Source organism: Protobothrops mucrosquamatus, unplaced genomic scaffold (assembly GCF_001527695.2).
Source record: "Protobothrops mucrosquamatus isolate PMUCROS unplaced genomic scaffold, P.Mucros_1.0 scaffold5535, whole genome shotgun sequence".
Classification (NCBI taxonomy): Eukaryota; Metazoa; Chordata; class Lepidosauria; order Squamata; family Viperidae; genus Protobothrops; species Protobothrops mucrosquamatus.
The window spans coordinates 1-23,229 of NW_015391390.1; the positions used below are offsets into that span (position 1 = coordinate 1).

At 48.2% G+C, this 23,229-nt stretch overlaps 3 protein-coding genes across 4 annotated transcripts in view; 2 read left to right on the forward strand and 1 right to left on the reverse strand.

Moving 5' to 3' along the window:
• Positions 1-732: 732 nt before the first annotated feature.
• LOC107299818 (actin-related protein 2/3 complex subunit 1A) lies at positions 733-5,023 on the forward strand (the record flags this gene model as incomplete). Its single annotated transcript, XM_015829161.1, has 6 exons — positions 733-863; positions 2,093-2,333; positions 3,143-3,218; positions 3,355-3,548; positions 3,911-4,001; positions 4,604-5,023. Coding segments are annotated over 6 exons (772 nt in total), but the record flags the coding sequence as incomplete, so codon positions are not given.
• Positions 5,024-7,636: 2,613 nt separating this feature from the next.
• Positions 7,637-17,089, forward strand: ARPC1B (actin related protein 2/3 complex subunit 1B). Of its 2 annotated transcripts, none has more exons than XM_015829164.1 (10): positions 7,637-7,696; positions 9,635-9,710; positions 10,923-11,027; positions 11,342-11,564; positions 11,708-11,815; positions 12,739-12,945; positions 13,792-13,867; positions 14,539-14,735; positions 15,825-15,915; positions 16,871-17,089. In XM_015829164.1, exons 2-10 carry the CDS (start codon positions 9,647-9,649, stop codon positions 16,907-16,909), a joined length of 1,110 nt encoding a protein of 369 aa, XP_015684650.1. In that variant the 5' UTR covers positions 7,637-7,696; positions 9,635-9,646; the 3' UTR covers positions 16,910-17,089. The 2 variants fall into 2 exon arrangements, with proteins under 2 accessions (XP_015684650.1, XP_015684651.1); XM_015829165.1 differs by lacking the exon at positions 7,637-7,696 and adding an exon at positions 8,134-8,162.
• A 1,449-nt stretch (positions 17,090-18,538) lies between these two features.
• Positions 18,539-23,229, reverse strand: part of PDAP1 (PDGFA associated protein 1) — a 7,211-nt gene continuing 2,520 nt past the window's right edge. The window contains exons 2-6 of the mRNA XM_015829162.2: positions 23,004-23,095; positions 22,133-22,246; positions 21,056-21,177; positions 19,931-20,082; positions 18,539-18,621 (exon numbers count right to left, since the gene is read on the reverse strand). Of these exons, the coding sequence (XP_015684648.1) occupies positions 18,563-18,621; positions 19,931-20,082; positions 21,056-21,177; positions 22,133-22,246; positions 23,004-23,095 (539 nt within the window). The 3' untranslated portion in view covers positions 18,539-18,562. The remainder of the gene's footprint in view (positions 18,622-19,930; positions 20,083-21,055; positions 21,178-22,132; positions 22,247-23,003; positions 23,096-23,229) is intronic.

Genomic DNA, 23,229 nt, shown 5'->3' on the forward strand with positions numbered 1-23,229 from the left:
TAAATAAGCAGCTGGAGTTCACAAAGACCTTCTTTTTACAAAATGGCTTCTCCTCCTGCGCTCCGCCTAATGAGCAACGCAGCCTTGGATTTTCAAAAGGCTGCCTTTCCCCGTGGTTACCAGCAGGCAGGGATGGACTTTAATATTCCAAACAGATGACTTTAAAGCCGTCCAGCAATTCCCTTTGAATTTGGAGGTTCCAAGCAGAGAAAGTGGCCTTGTGGGGGGGGGGGAGGATGAAAAACCCTTCAGATCCCACTAAAAGCAATTTTATTAAAGAGAAGGACTTATTTCTCTATATTTGTGGCTCCCTGCTGTTGCCATCCACACTGTAAAAGCCTTTCAACGAGGCCTTCTTTTCCCAGACCTTCCTAAAATTTACTTCCTTGGTTTTCTCAAAATGGTCCTCTTTAAAATTGAGCCCCATACCTCGGTCCACGCCTTCCGTCCTATTTTATTTCAGGTCATTTTTTATTTTTTATTTTTATTTTTAACATGTCTGGGGTCTGCTTACTGCTGTCTTAGTGCCCAAATTTGCAACTCATTATTGGAGACTTTATCAAATAGACTTGTGGCCAGAAAGGTTGTAAAATGGGGCAAAACCCGCTTAACGACTCTTCCTGAGCCACAGAAATTCTGGGCAACTACCTTTCTTTCTGAAACGGTTGCAAAAGGCAGGGAGATCCGTAACGTTTCCCCGTAAGTACAAACTCGGCTTTCGCCTCCCCGCAGGGTGTTCTCGGCCTACATCAAGGAAGTGGACGAGAAGCCGGCCAGCACACCTTGGGGCTCCAAAATGCCATTTGGGCAGCTGATGGCTGAATTCGGCGGCACCGGCAGTGGCGGCTGGGTCCATAGCGTCAGTTTTTCTGCCAGCGGGAACCGCCTCACCTGGGTCAGCCATGATAGCACCGTGTCCGTTGCAGACGCCTCGAAAAATATGATGTAAGTAACTGCTGGCAGGGGGTCAGGGGAAATGCCTTTCTGAATGCCTTCCGGTGTGGGATCCAGTTGTTTTGCCTGCCCATTGAGAGGGTCCCCCCAATTCTGAAGAAGAAGAAGTCCATTTAGCCTCCTGCATCCAGCTTACACCACAGAGAATAGCAATAATATTTAGGCTTATATACTGTATGGTCCCGTAGTGCTCTACTGTACTCGCTGGATGATTTATACCGTGTTAGGATATTGGCCCCCCAACAATCTGGGTCCTCATTTTACCAACCTCAGAAGGAGGGAAGGCTGAGTCTGCCCTGAGCTCTGTCAGGATCGAACTCCAAGGTGTGGGCAGAGTTGGCTTGCAATACTGTATTCTAACAGGAAGGAAGGAAGGAAGGAAGGAAGGAAGAAAGGAAGGAAGGAAGGAAGGAAGGAAGGAAGGAAGGAAGGAANTAAATAAGCAGCTGGAGTTCACAAAGACCTTCTTTTTACAAAATGGCTTCTCCTCCTGCGCTCCGCCTAATGAGCAACGCAGCCTTGGATTTTCAAAAGGCTGCCTTTCCCCGTGGTTACCAGCAGGCAGGGATGGACTTTAATATTCCAAACAGATGACTTTAAAGCCGTCCAGCAATTCCCTTTGAATTTGGAGGTTACAAGCAGAGAAAGTGGCCTTGTGTGGGGGGGGGGGGGAGGATGAAAAACCCTTCAGATCCCACTAAAAGCAATTTTATTAAAGCAAAGGACTTATTTCTGTATACTTGTGGCTCCCTGCTGTTGCCATCCACACTGTAAAAGCCTTTCAACGAGGCCTTCTTTTCCCAGACCTTCCTAAAATTTACTTCCTTGGTTTTCTCAAAATGGTCCTCTTTAAAATTGAGCCCCATACCTCGGTCCACGCCTTCCGTCCTATTTTATTTCAGGTCATTTTTTATTTTTATTTTTAACATGTCTGGGGTCTGCTTACTGCTGTCTTAGTGCCCAAATTTGCAACTCATTATCGGAGACTTTATCAAATAGACCTGTGGCCAGAAAGGTGGTAAAATGGGGCAAAACCCGCTTAACGACTGTCTTCCTGAGCCACAGAAATTCTGGGCAACTACCTTTCTTTCTGAAACGGTTGCAAACGGCAGGCAGATCCGTAACGTTTCACCGTAAGTACAAACTCAGTTTTCGCCTTCCCACAGGGTGTTCTCAGCCTACATCAAGGAAGTGGACGAGAAGCCGGCCAGCACACCTTGGGGCTCTAAAATGCCATTTGGGCAGCTGATGGCTGAATTCGGCGGCACCGGCAGTGGCGGCTGGGTCCATAGCGTCAGTTTTTCTGCCAGCGGGAACCGCCTTGCCTGGGTCAGCCACGATAGCACCGTGTCCGTTGCAGACGCCTCGAAAAATATGATGTAAGTAACTGCTGGCAGGGGTCAGGGGAAATGCCTTTCTGAATGCCTTCCGGTGCGGGATCCAGCTGTTTTGCCTGCCCATTGAGAGGGTCCCCCCAGTTCTGAAGAAGAAGAAGTCCATTTAGCCTCCTGCATCCAGCTTACACCACAGAGAATAGCAATAATATTTAGGCTTATATATGGTCCCGTAGTGCTCTACTGTACTCGCTGGATGATTTATACCGTGTTAGGATATTGGCCCCCCAACAATCTGGGTCCTCATTTTACCAACCTCAGAAGGAGGGAAGGCTGAGTCTGGCTTGAGCCCTGTCAGGATCGAACTCCAAGGTGTGGGCAGAGTTGGCTTGCAATACTGCATTCTAACAGGAAGGAAGGAAGGAAGGAAGGAAGGAAGGAAGGAAGGAAGGAAGGAAGGAAGGAAGGAAGGAAGGAAGGAATAGCACTTAGACTTATATACTGCTTCACAGTGCTTTACAGCCCTTTCTAAGCGGTTTACAGAGTCAGCATATTGTCCCCCAACAATCTGGGTCCTCATTTTACCAACCTGGGAAGGATGGAAGGCTGAGTCAAGCTTGAGCTTGTCAGGATTGAACTCCAGGCTGTGGGTAGAGTTTGCTTGCAATCCTGCACTTTTAACTACTGCGCCACCAGCACTCAGGAATTGGGGTCTGGGGTCTGCTGGATTCCTGGTTTGCAATTGGCCAGAAGCCGCACCCGAATAGACAAGGCGATCCTTTTCTTTTACAGTGCAGACAATGGGAAAGTTTTCATTGCGATGCTGCATTCTTAACAATCTGCCTTGTCTTTAGGCTCTCTCAACTGAAAACCGAGTTTCTCCCCTTGCTGAGCGTATCCTTTGTCTCGGAGAACAGCGTGGTGGCTGCCGTAAGTGTCTTGGCTTCGCTTGGGAAGCTCTGAGAGTTGCTGGGGGATTCTGGGAGCTGAAGTCCCCACATCTCCTGAGTGGGTGTCGGGCTTGAGAAAGGCCAATCCCAAGCAGGGATGCGCTGTTTCCTTCCAGGGCCACGATTGCTGCCCGATGCTTTTCAACTGTGACGACCGCGGCGCACTCAACTTTGTCTCCAAGCTCGACATTCCTAAGCAGAGCATTCAGCGCAACGTTTCCGCCATGGAGCGTTTCCGCAACATGGACAAGAGAGCCACTACGGAAGACCGCCACGCTACACTGGAGACGTTGCATCAGAACAGCATTACGTGAGTGACTGAAGGGTCTATCTTGACTATTGTGCAGATTGTTCTTTAGTCTAGCAAGAGCCCTGTCGATAGCAATAGCACTTAGACCAGGGGGGGTCTTCAAACCTGGCCCTTTTATGACTTGTGGACTTCAACTCCCAGAATTCCTCAGCCAGCCATGCTGGGAATTGAAGTCCACAAGTCATAAAAGGGCCAAGTTTGAAGACCCCTGACTTAGAGTGATGTACCGGCCCATAGTGCTTTGCAGCGTTCTCTGAGCAGCTTACACAGTGAGCATATAGTCCCCCCAAATTAAAACAGGTTTACCATTTCTTCTGAGTCTAATGCCAGTTCCATTCTCCTCCTCCTCCTCCTCCTTGCAGTCAAGTGTCTATTTATGAAGTGGACAAGCAAGATTGTCGCAAGTTTTGCACCACTGGTATCGACGGAGCGATGACCATCTGGGACTTCAAGGTAGGTTTGGCTGCCCAGCTTATCCTTGATGGATGATACCAGCCAGTCGTATGATTGTCATAATGTAGGCCAGCTCCTGTGTTAGCCATGTAACTGTAGAAGGAGAAGCAGAGACAGGGTGGAGTCAGGAGAGGAATCAGCCTAGAATGGTTACATTCCCACAAATGATCAAAATCCAGTCCCTCTTGAACTCCGTTAACTCTTACCTGGCTCCAGTTTAGCGCTGACTCGGTTCTTGTGTCTAAGTCATCTTAACTGGAACTTAACGTGTAGTCCCGATTCTTTGTGACAAACACTTGCAGACAATGGAGTTGTGCTTAATGCAGGGGTCTTCAAACTTGGCCCTTTTATGACTTGTGGACTTCAACTCCCAGAATTCCTCAGCCAGGCTTGAAGACCCCCGGCTTAATGACTGCTGCAGAAAGGGTCATAAAATAAATCACGGTCATATGGTGGCCAGCATGACTAAACAAGCATAATTCCAGGCTCAGTCACAGGTGGTGGGACTATTTATGCTGCATTCTAGATTCCCATAGAACCGTGGTTGGATTCGGTTGTCAGGATGAGTAACCTGCTTCATTTTTTTCCCCTCCTTTGTCTAGACATTAGAGTCTTCCATCCAGGGTCTACGGATAATGTAGAACGGATTCCTTGTCCTCTAGCAAGACAACCTGCTCTGAAGCCTGCACAGACTTGAAAAGACAGGGTGAAGATGGATCACTTTTTTTTTTTAAGCACTGAAAAAAAAATGACGACTTGGTGAAATATTTTTCCCCCCTATTCCTTCCCCTTCCCCCAAACTCTGGTGAAATGTATTGATCTGCAAATCAGCTGTGATCGTGGTATATATTTGGGTTTGGGTGGTTGTTGTCGTTATTGTTGTTGAATTGTCCTTGGTTGTTGTTTTTTTTCATTCCCTTCTTTACCAAAGCTGCTCCTTAAAATAGTTTATTGCAGGAAGTATGAAACACTAACTTAAAAGGGGGAGGTTCTATGTTCAGCTTGTCTGCTAGGAAATAAAATAAAATAAAATAAAATAAAAATATAAAAAAAAGCATCTACTGTGTCTCAGTTATTTTGGCCACGTCGTGCGGGGGAATTTACTGGAGAAAGCGATTCAGTTCGGAAGCGTTAGCGGTAAAAGGAAACCAGGCTGTCCAAGAACGCGGTGGGTAGACACCACTTAAGCCAGTGTTTCTCAACCTTGACAATTTTAAGGCATGTGGACTTCAACTCCCAGAATTCCACAGCCAGCAATGCTGGCTGTGGAATTCTGGGAGTTGAAGTCCACATGCCTTAAAATTGTCAAGGTTGAGAAACACTGACTTAAGCAGATACCCAGCCAGAGCACAGAAAAACTCTTTAAGAAGTACAGGTAGTCCTCGACTTTACGGCCACAACTCTGAACCCAGGATTTATTTTGTGAAGGGAGACATTGGTGGAGTAAGTTTTGCCCCCTTTTATGAACTTTCTCGTCACCGTTCTTAAGTGGATCACTGCAGCTGGGTAAGTTAGTAACCCGGTTGTTAAGTGAAATCTAGCTTCCCCACTGACTTTGCTGGTCAGGAGGTCGCAAAAGGGGATCGCGTGACCCCGGGACACCGCAAAGGTCATCACTATGAACCAGTTGCCAATCATCTGAATTTTGAGCATGTGATCCTGAGGATGTTACAAAAGCCGTAACTGAAAAACAGCCATAAGTCAATGTTTTTCAGCGCCGTTGTAACTTTGAACGGTCACTAAACGAAGTTGTAAGTTGAGGACTACCTGTAATGCAAGATGGGAAGAGACCTGGCCCATAGATCTGGTCAAGGGTCAGACACAACTCAATGGGTGGCATCAGCGGCATCAACCTGGAGAACAAAGCCTGACAAAAACGACTCCGATCATAACCTTCGACTCCCATCCTCTGTCTTGTGCTTCTCCTTTTAACTTCTTCTTAAAAAGCCCTTTGTATTCTAATGGGGATCAAGGGATCCTTTTTCTGCCGTTCTAATGAAAATCACACCCACGTGCACGCGCGCACACATTCACAAACCAACTCTCTAAGTGTGTCACGTTTTGGGTGTTAGGGAGAAGTAACAGGTTGACCTATGCAGAGTATGAAATTTGGAGATTTAAAAGGTCGGCAGAACGGTTGCAGGAACTGGGTCTGGCCAGTCCAGAGAAAAGAAGGAGTAGGGGAAACACGATAGCAGTATTCCAGTATTTGAGGGGCTGCCACAAAGAAGATGTGTGTGTGTGTGTGTGTGTCAACTTCTTTCCCAAAGCACCAGAAGGCAAGACAAGAAACAATGGAAACTACTCAAGGAGAGAAGAATTAAGGAGAAACTTCCAAACAGTGAGGACAATCAACCAGTGGAACAAGTGGCCTCCAGAAGTTGTGGGTGCTCCATCACTGGAGGTTTTCAAGAAGAGACTGGACAGCCACTTGTCGGAACTGGTCTAGGGTCTCCTGCTTGAGCAGGGGGTTGGGCTAGAACAGGGGTAGGCAACCTTGGCTCTTTTATGACTCATGGACTTCAACTCCCAGAATTCCTGAGCCAGCCACGCTGAGGGGAAAGGGAGAGGTTTCCAAGCTGAGCCATGCTGGCTCAGGAATTCTGGGAGTTGAAGTCCCCGAGTCATAAAAGACCCAAGGTTGCCTACCCCTGGGCTAGAAGATCTCCAAGTTCCTTTCCAGTTCTATGTCTTCAGTTGAGGAAAATCAGCACATCCCTCTGTTCTAGACTCAACTTATTGCTGGCGTTTCTTTACTCTCTTTCACCCTTCTGTCCCCACCCCACTCATGGGTGACGCAAGGATTTATTTCCGGCTCGAAGGGCTGCAGCGGAGACCTCAGATTAGGTCACGCTTTTCCCCTTTGCAATGTGAGGCTGTGCCATTAAGCCATCCTTATAACAACAACCCTGTGCGGTGGGCTGGGCTGAGGGAGAGCGATTGGTCCAAAGTCACCCAGCTGGCTTTTATTTATTTATTTATTTATTTATTTATTTATTTATTTATTTATTTAAATTTATATACCGCCCTATCTCCCTTACGGGACTCAGGGCGGTGAACAGGCGATAATAAAAATCACAATAAATATTAAATAAAAGGCCTGCTCTAAAATACCCCCCCTGTGCCTCAGGCGGGACTAGAACCCCACCACCTCCTGGTGGCGGCCCAGAGTTACCCAGCTGACTTTCTCGCTTTACGGCGGGACTAGATGATTGGCCCAAAAACTCACCCAAGCGCCTCGCCTGCCTAAAGTGGGAACTGGAACTCACAGCCTCCTGGTTTCTAGCCGGTTGCCCTTCATCCCTTAGACCAGACTAGCTTTCCGAAACATTTCATTTTAAAAATGATTTTTGCAGCCCTACCTGCCTCGTGAAGCCCACCGCTTCCTGCATGTTTGAAGCTGCAAGTTTGCTCCTTCTTCACTGCACAGAAGGCATCAGACACACACAGACACACACACAGAGAGACAGAGAGAGAATTTCCCAAGCCCCAAGCAAGGAAGTGGTTAAGTTTCTCGCCGAGAGGGAAGTCTGACTTATAAGCCGTGCCTCTAAAACTTCTTCATTTCCTCCTGAGCTGGCTCCGCAGAGGGCTGTTCATGTTGACTGGCCAGAGTCCGTGAACAGCCGTTCTTCCTCCTCCTCTTCTCAACTGGAAGAAGACCTCCTTGAGATCTTCCAGCTCTTCCATCCAAGGTCGGTCCCTGAGATGCTCTTTAAGAAAAGAAGAGGGTCTCTCTCCGTTGTCTTCTCCTCTCTTGCTAACTTCCTGGCAAAGGCATTTCTCTCTGGAGGGATGGCTGAGGTCCAGCTTTGGGTGTGGAAAACTGGTTTGACTCTCCTTTCTCTCCACCCCACTTTCCTGCCCCATCCACCTCCTCCTCCTCCTCCTCCTCCTCTTCTCCACTTGGACGTCATTTCTTTTCCATTTCTTCTGGCAACACTTTCAGGAAGTTCTTTTATTTGTTTTTCCCACCCTTTCCACCCACTGAGCTTTCTCACCAGGGTGTGGTTGGCTGCCCTTTGTGTATTCAATGGGGAGAACTCCTCAAAAGCCCAACATTGAGCTTCCTCTGAATAATTGTCTGCAGGTTAAGCCACATTTCTCCTCTGAAGTGTGCTTAGATCTTCAGTGAGAACCTTTGGGGCGTTCTTTCAACAGGTAGAGTGAGGTATTGTTTGTCCTTTTTTAAATATATATATATAGAGAGAGAAAGGGGTCTGGTGAGTTGGGCAGAAGTTTTTGGATTCAGAGTTCACCCGAGCTTTAGGACACTCGTGGGAGATGCAAGGCAAAATTATATATATATATTTCATCCAAGGAAGCAGACTGTTATTTTTAGATATATTTTTTCCCTTGCAGGGTCCTGCAAGATTACCAAGTAGATTTTAGCTATTTGGAACTAGTGAGAAAGAGCTGAATTCTTCTTTATCCTGTGTGCATGTTAGAGTTTGGAATTGGCTACGGGTTAAAAAATTCAGATGAAGTGACTGTCTCGTTTACTGAGCCTTAAATCTCAGCAGTTTCTCTGAGCTAATTGATAATCTGAGGCTCCTATGCTACCTTCCCATGCAGATAAGAAATATGGTTAGAAGTGGCGAGTAACCTCAGAGGGATGAATAATCCATCATCCCCAGCCCTCCTTTTTACGTCCCTCCCACCTACCCACCCATCACCATTCAACCAATCCTAACTGACCTTTACGCTATCATGTTCAGGCATGAAAAAAAAAACAGAGGTAAGTTCATAAATAGGCTTAATAAAAACAAATAAACCAGAAAGAAACAGACCAAAAAATAAAAAAAAAAACCAGGGAAGGCATTTTATTTATTTATTTATTTATTTTTCATAATTTATATGCCGCCCTTCTCCCCACGGGACTCAGGGCGGCTCACAGCATATTAAAATAACACAAAAACCTTGGCTTCCTTCCATTTTCACCCTTGCTACCAAATGTGAGTTCTCAGCCATCAAAAGATTGGCTTTCTGTCTCTCTGTGGCTGAAAGGCAAACGAGGGGGGGAAAAAAGACAGGAAAACGGAAATATTTCTTAACCATGACTAATTTGGCAATACCATATAAGGCCAAAAGCAGCCTTGGAGAGGAAGAGCCGAGACGGATGTCGACATTGAATTTCCCCATGTGGCTCAGCCTGATGGTTTTTAATTCTGCTTTTTCACAAAAGCAGCCAAGTAGCTCGACCAACGCATTTTGCAGAATAATCACAGACAGGAGAAGCACCCAGCTATAGAGAAGCACCCCAAAACAGAGATAAAAGACACCACGCCCGATCAGTGTGGTTGGTCTCCTTTTTCTGAGAGCCACCAATGACTCAGATCTTCAAGGCAACAACAAAGTCATCACAGCTTGTTTGTGGACAGGCGGAGGTCAGAAACAGCACAGCTTTTAAACTGTGCAAATCAGTGATATCCCGGCTAGGAGTCGGTGGAATTCAAGGGAGGTTGGGCTTCGTTTGTGGCTACGTAGAGCTTCTAGGCTGGTGCCTCTTTTGACTCTGCCCCCAAGGTTCTGCTACTCCTTCCCCTACATTCTTCCAGCTAGCCTCCTCCATTCACGAGGAAAGCTAAAGCTTTCTAAATTTCTAAAGCTAAGCTGTTTTTCCTTCTGGGCAGGTTAAAAAAGCCATGGCTTATCAAAGCTTCCTGCTGGAACCCATCACCTGTCACGCCTGGAACAAAGACCGAAGCCGTAAGTCTACCTTTTTCAAAGGGCTGCCAGATCCCCAGAGATTCAGCTCCTGAATGCAACAATTGTGCCAATTAACAATTCTTAACCTTATAGGAGAAATAACAACAACAACAACAACAATAATAATAAAGTTGGGACCTTAGAGGCCATCTAGCCCACATGAATCTATGGAGATTCTAGAAGTCATCTGGTCCATCCATGTGGATCCATGGGGGTTTTAGAAGTCATCTAGCCTATCCATGTGGATCCGTGGGGGGTCCTAGAAGTCATCTAGACCATCCACATGGTTATATAGGGGTCCTAGAAGTCATTTAGGTCATCCACGTGGATCCATGGGGGTCCTAGAAGTCATCTAGCCTATCCATGTGGATCCGTGGGGGTCCTAGATGTCATATAGCCCATCCACGGGGATCCATGGGGGTTATAGAAGTCATCTAGCCTATCCATGTGGATCCGTGGGGGTCCTAGAAGTCATCTAGACCATCCACATGGATATGTAGGGGTCCTAGAAGTCATCTAGGTCATCCACGTGGATCCATGGGGGTCCTAGAAGTCATCTAGCCTATCCATGTGGATCTGTGGGGGTCCTAGAAGTCATCTAGACCATCCACGGGGATCCATGGGGGTCCTAGAAGTCATCTAGCCTATCCATGTGGATCCGTGGGGGTCCTAGAAGTCATCTAGCCCATCCACGGGGATCCCTGGGGGTTCTAGAAGTCATCTTCTAGCCCATCCATCCGTATATCCACGTAAGATCTGCAAGCGCAGGATCCCTCACAAGGGTCACAGGGAGGGAGAGGCATTCTTTGTGCCGCAGCGGTTAGAAAGCCTATCCTGTCTTCCGCCCACTTCCTCTTCCCTTGGAATGTCCACCCCTTTCATTCCACATCGACTCCCTGAGAAGGAAAACAAGACTGCTTTCTCTCCTATGTAGCTGAATCGGGGATATTCCAGCCATCGGATCATAAAGAGCCATTGATCTGCAAATGCTTTTTTTGTTTTTTGGAGTGTTTCTTTTTTGTGCTGTTGAAAAAAACAACACCAAGACCTAATGTTAGGACAAAGCCAAGTTTTTACGGCTTCCCTGGTTTTTTTGTCTGTTTCTTTCTGGTTTGTTTGCTTCAGTGGTTTGATAAAATGGGCCAGGAGGTCTTGATGTTGACGCGTTCCCCGAGCCGGTTTCGCAGTCCTGGCTTATCTTCTTTCCCACAGAAATTGCCATCTCCCCCAACAATCACGAAGTCCACATCTACAAGAAAAACGGTGCCAAGTGGGACAAGATCCATGAGTTGAAGGAACACAACGGACACGTGACAGGTGAGGACAACTAAGTCCCCCTAGCTGGAAGGAGTTGAGGGAAAGAAGGATGCTCCTTCCAGCACTGGACACCTTGCCCAATTAGATCTTCTGGAAGTGGTAGTCACCCACCTGCAGGGGATTAGAGCAAAAGTGAGAGGTCAATAAGATATTTAAATCAGAAGAGAACACATCTTTTTGGAACCCCTTGTCCCATCCCTTTTTTAATGGCCACAAAGTAGACCACCACAACCCAACCCACAGACCCTGAAGCCAGTAGGACAAAACCGTGAAGAATAACACCCACCCCTGGCTTCAACTGATCTCCTTGACAGGCATTGACTGGGCCCCCGACAGCAACCGGATTGTGAGCTGCGGGACAGACCGCAACGCCTACGTCTGGACCCTGAAGAACGACGTTTGGAAGCCCAACTTAGTCATCCTCCGGATCAACCGCGCTGCCTGTTGTGTGAAGTGGTCCCCGAATGAGAACAAGTTTGCTGTGGGCAGCGGCTCCCGGAGGATCTCCATCTGCTACTTTGAGCAAGAAAACGATTGGTGCATCTTGGCAAATGCAAGGGAGGCGGGCGGTGTGGGGTTCTTCAAATGCAACCAATATGAGCAAAACTGTTGGGAGATGAATCTACGAACCAAGGTGAACCAGGCTGAGAACTTCCCCTTCCCTCTCTGACTTCTCCCAGGTGGGTCTGTAAGCACATCAAGAAGCCAATTCGATCAACCATACTCTGCCTGGACTGGCACCCCAACAATGTCCTCCTGGCAGCGGGATCCTGCGACTTCAAGTGCCGGTAAGCCTTTTGGCTTGGCTCATTTTCCAATTTAGCCGATGAACGGTTTCAACCTTCCCATCTGGGTGGAATTATGAAAGCAGGGTGATGGGGGTGCTGTTAGACAGTGATCGTTTTTACGTGACCGTGTCTGATGGTGTGCCGTCAAGGAGGTGTTCGTCGCAAATTTTTATCGGTTTATCCAAACATAAAAGACAGAAATATGGAGAAAAATGAAAACAATAGGCAAGCAGAGGAGGCGAAGGAGAAGAGGGAAAAAAATGTAAGGGAAAAAAGAAAAGAAAAAAGGAGCATTGGCTCCCAACTCTTTTTAGTGTAGTAGAATAAGGTAATTCCAAGCTCAGCGTCTTACTTCTACATAGTAATATGTTCTCGTCATCTCTGTAACAACAAACCTATCTAATTAGTAAAGCCCCAAATCGAAGTTTCATTTTCCCCATCTCAAGCACAACATTCAAAGGGGTTTCCAAGGAGAAACAAAATGAATTATATCCTTTTCTTGAATCAAAGCAGTCCGTTTAGCTATCTCTGCTAACTCAAGTCAATTTTTTCAGCCTTTCGTCCATTCCATTTCTGTGCATAGAGGATTCTTGCTACTGTCAATATGTAGAACATCAAAGTTCCAATTTTGTTTTTTCAAGTTCTTTGTCCATTACACCCAGCGGAAAAGTCTCTGGTTTTATAGGTGTGGATTGTTGGAGACTACTCTAGATAATGTTCACCAGGACAATTCTGTCCCACATGATTAGGGTAGATGTAATATAAATATGTAATTAAGTCTTCTTCTCCACCTGTTGCACGCTGGTTGATGCGATGGCGGATCTGGGTGAAATAGCTCCTTCTCTGTTGTGTGTTGGAGAGTCAGGCACGTTCTTTCCCTCCTTACTCCATCATCTGCTTTATTTTCCTCCTTTCCTCTCCAGGATTTTCTCGGCCTACATTAAAGAGGTGGAAGAGCGGCCAGCCCCTACTCCTTGGGGATCCAAGATGACATTTGGAGAGCTCATGTTTGAGTCGAAGAGTAGTTACAGCTGGGTCCACAGCATCTGCTTTTCAGAGAGTGGCAACCGTTTAGCCTGGGTGGGCCATGACAGCACTATCTGTCTGGCGGATGCCAACAAGAAAATGGCGTAAGTAGGATGGGTTGAGAATGTGGGGAAGAGATCTGAGGGAGGTTGAGGGATTGTCACGGGAAGAAGGAAGAACCTTGAGAAACAGGAGGAAGAAGGACAACAAAGATGATCAGGGGACTGGGGGCTAAATCATATAAGGAACGGTTGCTAGAATTGGGTATGTCTAGTTTAACGAAGAGAAGGACGAGGGGGGACATGATAGCAGTCTTCCAATATCTGAGGGGTTGCCCCAAAGAAAGAGGGAATCAACGTATTCTCCAAAGCCCCTGAAGGCAGGACAAGAAGCAACGGATGGAAACTAACCAAGGAGAGAAGCAACCTAGAACTAAGGAGAAACTTCCTGACAGTTAGAACAATTAACCAGTGGAACAACCTGCCTCCAGAAGCTGTGAATGCTCCAACGCTGCAAGTGTTTAAGAAGAGGCTGGACAGCCATTTGTCTGAAATGGTATAGGGTTTCCTGCCTGAGCAGGGGATTGGACTAGAAGACCTCCAAGGTCCCTTCCAACTCTGCTATTCTGTTAAGAATCACAATTAGAACAATAGTCGGATAAGAGAAAGCTGGGACAGAAATGTAATTTGAGACAGCATTGGAAGAATCTTTTATTAAAACCTTATATTTTTAAAGTTGCATTAGCTTGCATGATTTTTTGCTCTATGAGTTTGGTCTGTCTTGGAGAACTGACGTGGGTGGATCAAAAAAAGTCACACGGATGATGTAGAGTTTGGAACATTGGATGTGTGGTGCTTTATTTGAAATCAGTCAATCCCTGACTGGAGTTTTCACATTCATGTTTGAAACGAATATGAAGGATCGGTCTGAAGCTTTGTTTTTCTTCTCAGGGTAGCCTGCCTTTCTACGGAGACTCTGCCCCTCCTGGCTGTGACCTTCATCACCGAGAACAGTCTTGTGGCTGCCGTAAGTCATGCGGTTTCTCCTTTATTGGGTGATTTTCCCACAAAAGATTTTCACGTAGAGCAATGTGTCCCTCATTTGGGGAAATGGCTAAGCGATCGTCCTCACTATGTGGATAATGTCATTTTAAGGTTTAGCCAGTAGATGGCACCATACCGCTTAGGAATGGATCTGCAAAAGGTACAGTCCAGTAAAGGAGAATATTTATAATAGGCGATCCTTGGTGGTCTCTGAGATTGGATGTTTTCTTGCAGACGTTTCATTACCCAACTAGGTAACATCATCAGTGCTGGAATGGAGTGGGAGAGGAGGGGGGGGGGACTGTGGGGTCCTTGATGTTCTCTGAGCTGGGTTGTTTTCTTGCAGACTTTTCATGACCCAAACTAGATAACCTCATCTGATAGAATATGTCCTCTTCTGTCTTTCTTGAAAAGCATCCAGCATGCTCCATCTCGCCTCTTTCCACAGATTATGAAATTTAGAGCACAATGTAATCCTTTCCCATCTGTACTACACATTCTTTATCCCCAGGAACGACACATTTGGGAGTTGTGGACCAGCCACATCTGAAGGACACCGATTCGGGGGGGTAGCTCTACCCAACCATCAGCTGTAACACGTGAACTTCCTCGCCATCGTCTTCTGAGATACGTTCTTGACTTCTCTTTTTCCAGGGACATGACTGTTACCCAATGCTGTTCGCGTACGACGAACAGCAGGGTGCGCTGAGCTACGGAGGGAAAATGGACATCCCCAAACAGAGTTCCCAGCGGGGGCTCACAGCTAGGGAGCGCTTTCAAAACCTGGACAAGAAAGCTAGCTCTGATACCAACAAGGCTTCTCTGGACACAGTCCACAAGAACAGCATCAGGCAAGTCCGCTTTAAAACTCCTCTTTCCTTTATAACAGGGGGGTCTCCAAACCTGGCAAGTTTGAAGACGTTGTGGACTTCAACTCCCAGAATTCGCTCAGCCAGCAGAAGTCCACAAGTCTTAAAGCTGCCAAGTTTGGAGACCGCTTTATAAGATATGGATGGGTTGACCAAATTGGCGTCAATTCTTAGCAACTACGTAGATTTTCTGCAAGAGGATCTGTGCCCAACCTGATCCTTCCGCTCTTCCAACGATGAAGCATTGACCCTGTCCACTTTGCTGCTGTTTATCTTATTTCCCTTCTTTCTTCCATCTTTTTGTGGCATTCTAGTTTTCTCAGAAGATACAGACCTATCTTCTAAGTTCATGATCTGATCAGGGGGCTTCAAGCCACCTTCATTCAAACTGAGAAAACCACTTCAAACTGCTTTGAGAAGCTTTTCTTTTAAAAAAAGCTCGTCTCCTTTTACCGCTGAGCCCTGGTTCCATCTTCCTTAAAACGTCCTGAAGCCAAATTCAACATCCTTGATCAGCTTAGTGAATTTTGCAATATTTCTGCTGGAGGTAGACCTTTTTCTGTTATTGCTGTGCTTTTAGGAATCAGGAAACTGTATTAAAAACTTGAAAGCCCAAGCAGAATTAACTTGAGAGGGAGGGGGGCGGGATTCTATGACTTAGACTGGACCAGAACTTTGCCATCTCCACCATCTAAAAATTGTGAAATTAAAAATCTCGTGTTCTAACTTCCGAGAATGAGTCGGGTTGGTGGTAGAACGTGATGTGCAAGGATCCATGGTCAATCTCTGACATCTCCAAGATGACGACTTTAGGAAATGTTGGGGTTTTTATTCCCCAAAAGCTCCTTTGGACTCTCCCAGTCCTTCAATCACAATTCCCAACGACTGCGGCATCAGTGTTGGACTCAATTCTTATGCAACTAAGAAGTCCACTTTCTGAAGAGCTGGACTACTTCCTGTTCCTGGATCCACCAACCACGGATGATTGTTGCCCATCACTATCCAGTTTGTAGGGTTTTCTGCTCCAGTTGAGAAGACTCAACCCAGGGATTCTTCTCTTTTCTCTTCCAGCCAAATCTCTGTGGTTGCTGGCGGGAAGGGCAACTGCTCCAAATTCTGTACCACCGGAATGGATGGCGGCATGAGCATATGGGATGTCAAGGTAAGCAGCAAGGGCTGAAGGAGGCTTCCCCGTGCCATCCAGGTGGAATTGATACAGAGGAACAAGGAATGTTAGAATAGAATAATAGAGATGGAAGGCACTTTGGAGGTCTTGTAGTCCAGCCCCCCCTGCTCAAGCAGGAAACCCTATACAAATGTTTCTCCAGTCTCTTCTTAAAAACTTCCAGTGTTGGAGACTTCACAGCTTCTGGAGGCAGGTTGTTCCACTGGTTAATTGTTTTAACTGTCAGGAAGTTTCTCCTTAGTTCCAGGTTGCTTCTCTCCTTGATTAGTTTCTATCTGTTGCTTCTTGTCCTGCCTTCAGGTGCTTTGGAGAATGGCTTGACTCCCTCTTCTTTGGGGCAGCCCCTGAGATATTGGGACACTGCTATCACGTCACCCCTGGTCCTTCTCTTCACGTTGAGTTTAGACATTTTAATGCTTAAATGTGAAGTTGGCCTGCTGCAAAAAAAACCCCCCAAATATCAAAAACAGAGCATCTGGCTCCAGCATCATCTGTCTTTCTAAGATCCCAGAAGCATTCTTAAAAATTCAAAATCCTGGTTAGCTGCAATGCAGGGCTTGTTTTAGATCAGGGTTTCTCAACTGGGGCTTTAATGGTTCACTTTGTTTCTTCACGTTGCAAGAAGCAAAACCTATCCTCCCGCTAAAAAAAAACAACACAAAAATTAGGGTTCAGTGGAAATTTGGAAGAAAATCAAGGCAGGAAAGGGAATTGAGTTTTCAGGGGGAAACAGAAGACAAGAAGTTTTTTTTCACTCCATGTTTTTACTTCCCACTTGAGGCAAAGAAAAGGGAGAAAAAAAAACCCAAGATGTTAAGAGATTTATAGAAATGTGAATCCAGGGTGAAATCACCCTGGATCCTGATGGATCCATTTCTGACCCTGAGCAAATAGCTACCGGATTGAAAGCCTGTTCCTTTTGTGTTTTCAGACCTTGGAGGCTGCGATGAAAGGACTTCGCATCAAATAAGCGAATAAGCAAATTCCTGCCTGCCAAGAAAATCAATCAAGGCGTTAGTCCATTCCTGCTTTGGAGAATCTTTGAAAGTCAATCCCAGATGCTACAAACTCAGCTTTTTTTTTGAAGCCTCCTGGGCAGGAACCCAGAGCGGTTAAAAATAAAATAAAAATACCTGCAATTAAAAACAAACTCTAAAATCTGAGTCTGTCATGGTTTGGGGTCTTTTTTTTTTTTTCTCCTGCAGTCAAGCCTGCAGTCAGAATTTACAGGTAGTCCTCAACTTACATCCACAACGGAGCCCAACATTGTTGATCTGCCTTCCCCATTGGCTTTGCTTGTCAGAAGGCTGCAAAAGGGGGGGTCACGTGACTCCGGGGGACACTGCAACCGTCACAAGTACATGCCAGTTGCTAAGCATCTGAATTTGGATCACGTGACCCTGGGGAGACTACAACGGCCCTAAGGGTGAAAAACAGGCCTAAATCACTTTTTTTCAAGCACCGTTGTAACTCTGAACAGTCACTAAATGAACTAAGTCGAGGATGACTTATACTGCCTCACCTCTGACCCCCATTAGCAGGATTTCAGGGGGACCCTGGGAAGTGAAGTCTGTGCGGCTTGGAGGACCCCCGCCCCCCCCCAGATTGAGGTTATCCGCCCTGTGGAAAACGGGACTTAAAAACCATTTCTCAGGTGACGTTCCAACGCCGTCCTGAGGGGGTTAAAGCCACTAGACCAGACCGTTACGATAATTTAAACTTTATTCAGCCAAATATACAGGTTTCTTTCTTTTTTTTTTTTCCCCCCCGTCTCGCCTGCCTCTATTCCAGAAAGATGCACAATCCCCAAGATGCGTTCTCTGGTTTTCAATTTTGCCCAGGTTATTTAAAAAGGAAAAAAAAAAAGTAGTCTTTATTGACTCCCAGAGAAGAAGGAAATGAAAAGAAAAAGACGGCTTTAAAAATAAAATAAAATAAAATAACAACAGGGTGGAAAACAGAAAACTAAATAGCCAGAGGGCTGGAGCTAAGGATTCCAACCCCCCCCCCCCAATTGTTCATTTCCCTGGACTCTTCTGCAGTCCAGGCTCATGCCAAAGCACACTGCGTCCCCCCCCCCCAATATATATTTTTTGGAAATGCATCTACAGGGGTCCAAGCTAGTCCTCCCCCCTCCCTGCCTAGTTTCCTGAAAGCTAGCTGAAGCCATCCGCCCCTCCCCAGCAAATCCTCCGCCTCCGTTTGCTTCCCACCCGAAATCAAAACACGTCAAACCGTTCAGCCGGCGGCGGTTTTTTCCCCCCCCCTTTCCTGAAAACGGTCACTTTAATGCAACCGTTGGCGTTCTCACGACTCTACACCAAAGGTTGAGAGATCCCGGTTGTCCTGCCCTCCCGTTGCTTTCCCTCCCCTCCCTCGCCCGCGTGCCCACCCACCCCGTCCCCCCCCCAAAAAAATAACCCCTTGGAATTTCTGTGCCCAGATGAAGACAAACGCGGAGCCGTCAGTTTCTGTTCAGAGGTGACGACGGTGAGGCCGCCATCGCTGCGGCTGCCCCTCCCCCTTCCTGCAGCCACTCTGGGAAAGGACGCTGCAGCGAGTCCAAAGGGTGCCAGGCCGGGCACAGTCCAGGGATTTCCCTCCTCTTTGGGTGGCCGGCCTTTTACTTGTTGAGGGACAGCGACTGCATCCGCTTGCCTGTCAGGGCTGCATCGTCTTTAGCTGGGGAGGGAAGCGAGAAGACAGAACAGCTGAATCCTCCCTTCTCATTCCCATCTAGTTCAGCGGTTCTCAACCTTTTTAATGCCGCTGTCAACGCTGCAAATACTGTATATTCTTGCTTTGACAACATGCAGAGCTGTCTGGCATTTTTATAGTTAAACCAGGCAGAAGGGGAAAAGAAACAGGAAGTAAATCACATCTTCCAAGTTGATTGGAAGATGTGAACCATGACCCCAAAGAAAGGTGGGAGGGAAATGCTTAGAATTACATGCATAGCGGAAAAGAAGCCAGTCCTAAGCATTCCCTCCATGTTGTGCTGATGTATCTGTAACATTAATAAATGCTTTTAGGAGAAAATATGCCTGAAAGTCCTTTTTAGTGTTTCGTTGATCAGACATATGACAGCCGCGACCCCCAACCGGTCGTAAGTCGAGGACTTTCCCTGCCCGGGAGCGCCGTGCATGCGTGGCTCTGCCCCCTGCGCCGGCCGAGGCGTAGCTGGCAAGCGGCAGAGACAGAGCAGGCCGACCACCAGCTGGCCCAGCCCAAGGGAGGTAAGGCACCCGCTGGAAAAGGGAAAAAAAAAATGGCGGACAGCCTTGCTTGGCGACCCCCGTGAAATGGTCGATCGGCCCCAAATGGGGTCGCGACCCATAGGTTGAGAACTGCTGATCTAGTTCAGCGGTTCTCAACCTGTGGGTCGCAACCCCTTTGGGGCGGTGGTGTCGAACGATCCTTTCACAGGGGTCGCCTAAGACCATCGAAAAACACATATTTCCAATGGTTTTAGGAACCGAGACACCGCTCCTCTATCCGTCTCCGCACGGCTTCGAGCTTGGGGCCGTTGCAGCGCCGGATTCGTTTCCGTCGAGCATCTCCTAAGGGAGGCCGCGCTGCTTCGCGGCCCTTTCCGCGGAGGAGGCTGAACTAAGCTCTGCTGGCGCTGTCGCCCTCTTGGCTCTCTCTATCTCTCTCCCCGCCTGGGCGCTTCTCCAACCAGGCTGGGCGGAGCGGCCTTCCTGCCCCCCCTCCCCGGCCAGCTGGAGCCGGGCAGGCCGGCGACCTTCGGAAGTGAGGCGAGGACAGGCGAGGCGCGCTGAGCCCCAGGCGCAGCGGGTGAGTGGGCGGCGTCGGTGCGTGCTTGGAGAGCCCTTAGGGTTGGGGGTCACCGCAACATGAGGAACTGTATTAAAGAGTCGCGGCATTAGGAAGGTTGAGAACCGCTGATCTCGTTCCTTCCTTCCTCCCCTCCCTCCCTCATTTCCATCTCCTTTAGCCTCCACCAAATTCCCCCCCCACACACACACACCTCTTCTCTCCTCTTCCTTCTTCTTGGCTGCCTCTTCCCTCTGTTTCCGGATAATGGCTAGCCGGGCGAGGTCGGCCTTTGCCTGTTCCGTTTTCCCCGCCAGGTGCATCTTCATGTACCTTTCCTTGGCTTTCTGCTTTTCAATCTCTTCTCTGCAAAGGGGGGGAGGGGGAGGGAGGGGGAGGAGGAAGAATTAACACAACATCCAGGTAAACACGGTGCCTTGGGGAACAGCTGGCCCAGCTGGACACGGCAGGTTCAACAGAGGGAACCAAATAGCTCGCATTTCAGCCCTGCTGCTTGGCTACAGAGCAAATTTTAAAGCAGCAGGAGCGGGTGTGTATGTGTGTGTGTATGTGTGTGTGTGTGTGTGTAGAAAAATACAGGGAATCCTCAACTTACGACAGCTCATGTAGTGAACGTCCAAGGTTCCCATTGAAAAAAGTGACGCATGACCCCTTTTCACTGTCACGACCTTTGCAGCATCCTCTGTAATCACGCGATCCAAAATTCAGACGCTTGGCCACCGCTTCATACTTATGACCATGGAGGTCACGGGATCCCCTTTTGCGACCGTTGGACCAGCCAGGTCAACGGGGATGCCTGATTCACTCAACAACCGGGTTACTAACTTAGGAACCGCAGGGGTTCGCTTAGCGACCGTGGTGCGAAAGGTCGTAAAACGGGGCAAAACCCGCGTGACGAATGTCTCGCTTAACAACAGAAATTTTTCGGGCTCCCTGGTGGCCGTAAGTCAAGGACTGCCGGTGCATGACCGCAAGGCTCCCTACAGGCTACGTTTCGCTTCCAAGTCAAGGTAGTGGGTTTTTTTTTTTTTTAGCCCTGCCACTTTCGAAGGCGAGGACTTCAACTCCCAGAATCCCCCATGCAGCTCTGCTGCAGCCGAGGTTTGACAAAGGTGGATGTGAAGAATGAAACCAGAGAGTGCAATTTGTGCTGCCCTGTTTCCCTGTTTTCCAAGAGATTTTTAAAGAAACTCATCATCCAAATCGCCTTCCCAAACCTTTGGCTAATATCCTGGAGGTCCTGGAAAGAGGCCGGGGCAAGGCCAGGACTGCCCCCCACCCACCCACCCACCCCTGAGAGGGGAAGGAGATGGCTTACCGTTCTCTCCGCGACAATTCCCGCGGGCTCTCCATATCGAGCTGAGTAACCTTCTTAGCGGTTGGCACCGCGCGGTTGGGATTTTCAATGTCGATCATGCCTTCCACTCCTTTGTGCTTTGGCTGGAAGGGGAAGGCGCAAGAAAAGAGCCGGTTGGAACCTCTTTCTGGGAGGTGGTTGTGGGATGGAGGAGGGGGAGGGGGAGGAAAGAGGTGTGGCCCGGGGATAAGAGAGGTCATGGTGGGCAGCTGCGTAGCGGGGAAAGAAAGGAAAGATGGATGGAAAGGGGCGGAAGGGAAGGACAGGAAGAAAGAAGGAAGGGGAGGAAGGGAAAGAGAGGGAGGAAGGAAGAAGGGGAGGAAGGGGAGGGAAGGAAAGGGAAGAGGAAGAAGAGAAGGGGAGGGAGGAAGAAAGAAGGGAAGGAGAAGAGAGGAAGAAGGGGAAGAAGGGGAAGAAGGGAAGGAAGAAGGAAGGGAAGGAGAGGAAGGAAGAAGGAAGGAGAAAGGGGAGGAAGGAAAAAGAAGAGAAGGGAAGGAAGGGAAGGAGAGGAAGGGAAGGGAAGGAAGGGAAGGAGAGGAAGGGAAGGGGAGGAAGGGAAGGAGAGGGAAGGGAAGAGGAGGAAGACAAGGGGAGAGAGGAAGAAAGAAGGAAGGAAGGAAGGGAAGGAGAGGAAGGGAAGAAGGGGAAGAGAGGAGAGGAAGAAGGAAGGGAAGGAAGAAGGGAGGAAGGAAGAAGGAAGGGAAGGGGAGGCAGTCAGAAACAACCCTCCCCAATTTGTCAGCCTGGAGAAAAGAGACGTGGAAAAATCTCTCCTTGCGAGGCTCTGTTAATGTAGCCTTACAATCGAAGCAGACGTAGCTCATCTGCTCCCTTTCCAGTCTGGCCCACCTAGCAAGGCTGGCTTTAAGGCAAAGGAGTAGCCCGATCCCGGGCTGTGGTGAGGGAACAAGAGGCAGCCTCATACGCGTGTGGAGAAGAGCCAACTGGCTGACTCAAAGCCAGCAGCAGCTCATCCCTCTTCTCAGCCCTGTATTAGGGAAGGGCTTCCACCCCAACCTCCTCCTCCTCCTCCTCTACCTGATAGTCTTCGCCCTCTTCTTCCTCGCTCTCATCCGAATCTAGCGACTTCTCCTTCTTCTTGGGTTCGCCAGAAGCCCCGGGGCCTCCTTCCTCTTGCTCCTCTTCCTCTTCCTGTGGAAAGGAGAAGCATCAGCAAAGCAGAACAGCGGCAGGGGAGATTACGGTGCGACCAGAACGGCCCGGAGCGATTTAGCTTCAGTCAACGGGGAGCCTGTTACTCTCTCTTGCTGCCTGGCGTGTTGGGGACGTTGAGAGGACGACAAGGGGGAGCCGCCCCTTCTCAGCCTAAGCTACCTTACTATCACCACAATTGGGGCCATATTGCCAGTCGTAAGTCGGGACACCCACAGAACTGATCCCAACGTTACCACAATTTTCGCGGTGGTCGTTAACGAACCACCGCCGTCATGAAGCAAAGCCACAGCCGCGAACCATTGTTAAGTGCAAACCCATTCTTCGGAATCGGCAATTTTCTCAGAAACCAGCCCCCCAAAAAATGGCTAAAAAATTGTGGCCATGTGACTGGAGGGAGCCACAACTAGTTGCAAAGGGCACGCTGGCTGCCAAATGCTTGAAATAAACCGTGGCAAGAAAGGGGCAAAACTCACTTAACAAAAGGTCTCGCTTAGCAACGAAAATTGTGGTCAATAAGTTGTGGTCGATAAGTCGAGGACTAACTGTACCTTGGGAAGGGAAACTGTCAAATCCAGCTTTGCTTCTTCGGTAACCGCTCGGCTTTAGTCAAGCATACCCTTGGCTAAACGTGGGCCTAAGAGTCTTGCTTTCTAACTGACCAAGCTGGGACAGCTGTCACAGGCCCAGATGTGCTGGGCTGCTGGGCCAGCACTTGGAAAGCTCAGCTCCTTACCTTGGCCTTCTGTTTCTCAGCCTGCAGCTGGGCATCAATCTCTTCTGGGCTTGTGTACTGCCGTGCTCGGCCTTTATGGCCCCCTTTTTTACCTGCAAGCAGAAAGTGGGTTTACGATTATTTCCTGCCCCCTCTTCCTCCTCTACGTTGTCCTGCTTCCATTGGCAGACAGGCTTAGACTCCCATCGGGGGAGTCTTCTCCCACATCAGCACCTCCCCCCCCCCC